At 34.3% G+C, this 3,144-nt stretch overlaps 1 protein-coding gene across 1 annotated transcript; it reads left to right on the top strand.

The window, feature by feature from the left end:
* The first annotated feature begins 636 nt into the window (after positions 1 to 636).
* Positions 637 to 3,144, top strand: LOC138908044 (uncharacterized). Its single transcript, XM_070198680.1, has 3 exons — positions 637 to 812; positions 999 to 1,248; positions 2,893 to 3,144. Exons 1-3 carry the CDS (start codon positions 637 to 639, stop codon positions 3,142 to 3,144), a joined length of 678 nt encoding a protein of 225 aa, XP_070054781.1.

The following is a 3,144-nucleotide window of genomic DNA, read 5'->3' as shown; positions in this document are numbered from 1 at the left end:
AAAAATACAAAAAATGGCCGTTGTCCAATGATCATTTTTGAATTTGACCATTGGCAACGGTCAAAAAAATGTACATAATGGTAACCGGGTTGGACCATGTTGTAACCCGGTAAAAACCCATTAGTGGGTTACCGGACTTGCCGGGTTCCGGGGAGCCAGTTAGTAAAAATGGCACACCCCCGTTCGGCTAAACTACTAACCCTAACCAACCCGTCCCACCCCTTTAGCGGACCAGGCTGACCCGGGATGAACCGGGTCAAATCGGATTGTCAGTGGGCCGGCCCGACCCGTTTAACAGGTTTAAGCATAAGAGGCTGCACCATGCCCCTGTAGATATAATAAAGAAGCTCCATATAATTAGTTATTTTAAGTCATGTACTCATGAACATTGTACTGTGTTCCCTTTAGCAAAGCAATCCAAACTGTCTTTTTCACGGAGTATCTCAACTACTAAGTTTGTATTTGAATTAGCACATTGTGATGTATGGGGACGCTATAGAGTGCCAACCTATAATGGGAAGAGATTATTTGTCACCTTAGTAGATGATTACTCTAGGTATACTTGGGTATTCATAATCAATTCCAAGTCTGAAGCAATAGTAGTGTTAAGAGACTTCTTACTCAAAACAAAAAAATATGTTTTATACTAGTGTGAAGTGTTTGAAAATTGATAATGGAAGTGAATTTTTTAGAAATGAGTTTATGTCTTTGCTAGCCACTATTGGTATCATGCATCAGAGTTCATGTGTTTACACCCCACAACAGAATGGAGTGGTGAAAAGGAAGCACAAAATAATTTTGAAAATGGCCAGGTCTCTTAGATTTCAAGCCTCAATTCCACTAAAGTTCTTGGGTGAGTGTATCACTACTGCTGTATATCTCATCAATAGGCTTCCTTATAAGGTGATAGGGAACAAGACCCCATTTGAAATGCTTTATTTGCATTCTCCCTCACTACAACACCTGTGAGTATTTGGATGTTTGTGCTATGCATCTAGTCCTAAAGTGCATGACAAGTTTTCTCCTAGAGTTATACCAATAGTTCTTATAGGGTACTCATCTACTCAAGAGGGCTATATCTTGTATGATCTCTACTCAAAGACATTTCTAGTTAACAGAAATGTTATATTCCAGGAGAACATCTATCCTTTTAAGCATATGAAAAAATCTAGCAATCCCTTGTTTCCTGTGTTGGATTTTGTTTCATCTGATCCTGGCAACACAATGCCTTTGACGAGTGTCTACCGTGTATAAAATTTAAACTCATACTCTATCAAATAATAGTATAGAATGATGTCGAACCCACAGAGATTGATTTATCTATTCTATATATGTTTCTTATTTTAATTACTATTTGACAAAATGAGTAAGAATTGAGTTGTGAATTAATTGACTAAAAATGCATTAATAGAGCAATAAAAATATTTTATTTTTTACAAATATAGTAAAAATATGTTGGGATCCTGACTTCACTTAATATTTTTATTATATAGTAGATATATTTATTCTTCAATTTTTATTTCTCATAAATGTATAAATGCCTCTCAGGATTACATTTATGTATTATTACTGTAGTTGAATAATTAATTGCACTCCTTTCGGTTATACAAATTAATCATTACAATAGTAATATTTTCTTTATGACTGTTATGGTATTACTAATATTTACTAATATTGTCTCCCTTTCTTTGCATCTTTCTTCTGGATTTCATGGTGTTCCTATTTATCCTATGATTGTTGTTGTGATACTAATATTGTCTCTTTTTGTCTTTTCTTTTCTTTTTTTTTCTTTTTTTTAGCCGAGGGTCTTTCGGAAATAGCCTCTCTACTCCTTCGGGGTAGGGGTAAGGTCTGCATACACACTACCCTCCCCAGACCCCATTAGTGAGATTTTACTGGGTTGTTGTTGTTGTTGTTGTTGTTGTTGTTGTCGTAGTAATATTAAAGAACCAGAAATATATACTTGAACTAAAGCATGCTCTTGTTAGCAAGTCCCTTTCGGTTACCCTACTTGTTATAACTGATTACTACAATATTCGTCTCTTCTAATACAATAAGTGTAGAATCAATTTTAACATATAAGAGCTAGATGTCACTAAATAAAGTTAACATCTATCAATACTAAAATTAACTATATTACTTCTTCCGCCTCTTTCGATTACAGAATTAGTAAGAAGTTAATATGTAGTACGAAATAGATAGATGTTAACAAATTAAATTACACCTAACTATAAAGCAGATAAAATTTAAATAAAAAGCTTCAGCTCAAGCATGTGAAATTGAGGAATAATATCTACTATTATATAGAAATATTAAGATTCGTCATTCTCCTAATACAATAAAAATTACTCCATGCTGGAGTTAATAACACTAACGAAAATATTCTTGTCCATTAAATAAAAAAATAGAAAAAAAATATTCAAGTAGAATAATAGGAAGTAGAATAATTCCTTAACATTAAACAACTAAAGAAATTGACAGAGAAAATTTCTAAAATTAGAAAGCAAGTGTATGCTCTAGCTTCTGCACCTCCCTCACGTCCTTTAAGCAGCTCCAAGTTCCCACATTTATACATCTACTGGATATGCACTTGAAAACTTGGTTACGTGAAAAAAAAGAATTCACACCACTCTTTCTTCCGATTGAGTAAATTGCATAACTTTAGTTTCTTTTTTTGCACATGGTGCTCACGGACTGCTTAGCAATTTTGCTAGCATTCGTTGTAAGCTTCTTTGCCTTTTGATTTCTTCTCCTTATTTTTCATTTTCTTTTCTTTTTGATTTATTTATTTTCTTTTACTTATTTATGGTATTTACTGGAAATAAAATATAAATATTAGTATTTTGAATTAAAAGTAATATTAATGTATGCATGATACTTTCTTCCTATCAGTCTTCTACTCCAGATGGTCACAACAATTTACAACCTTCTTCACCAGTTCCAGAGGAGACCACGATACCTGACCATTCTTCTGATCTGGAACCAGCTGAACCTCCTCCTGTGAATGAAGCACCACAGGAGGGTACTCTGAGCACACCAAAACTCAGAAAGTCTTCAGGGGATAGCAGACCTCCTCTATGGCTGCAGGATTGTGTAGTTCAATCCAAAGGGTCTAGTGTGCTTATCCTATCTCAGCTCATGTGA

The sequence above is a fragment of the Nicotiana tomentosiformis genome, chromosome 3, assembly GCF_000390325.3.
Source record: "Nicotiana tomentosiformis chromosome 3, ASM39032v3, whole genome shotgun sequence".
In the NCBI taxonomy this organism is placed as follows: Eukaryota; Viridiplantae; Streptophyta; class Magnoliopsida; order Solanales; family Solanaceae; genus Nicotiana; species Nicotiana tomentosiformis.
Note: the sequence above shows the minus strand (reverse complement) of the source record. Positions and strands in the feature narration are given on the sequence as shown.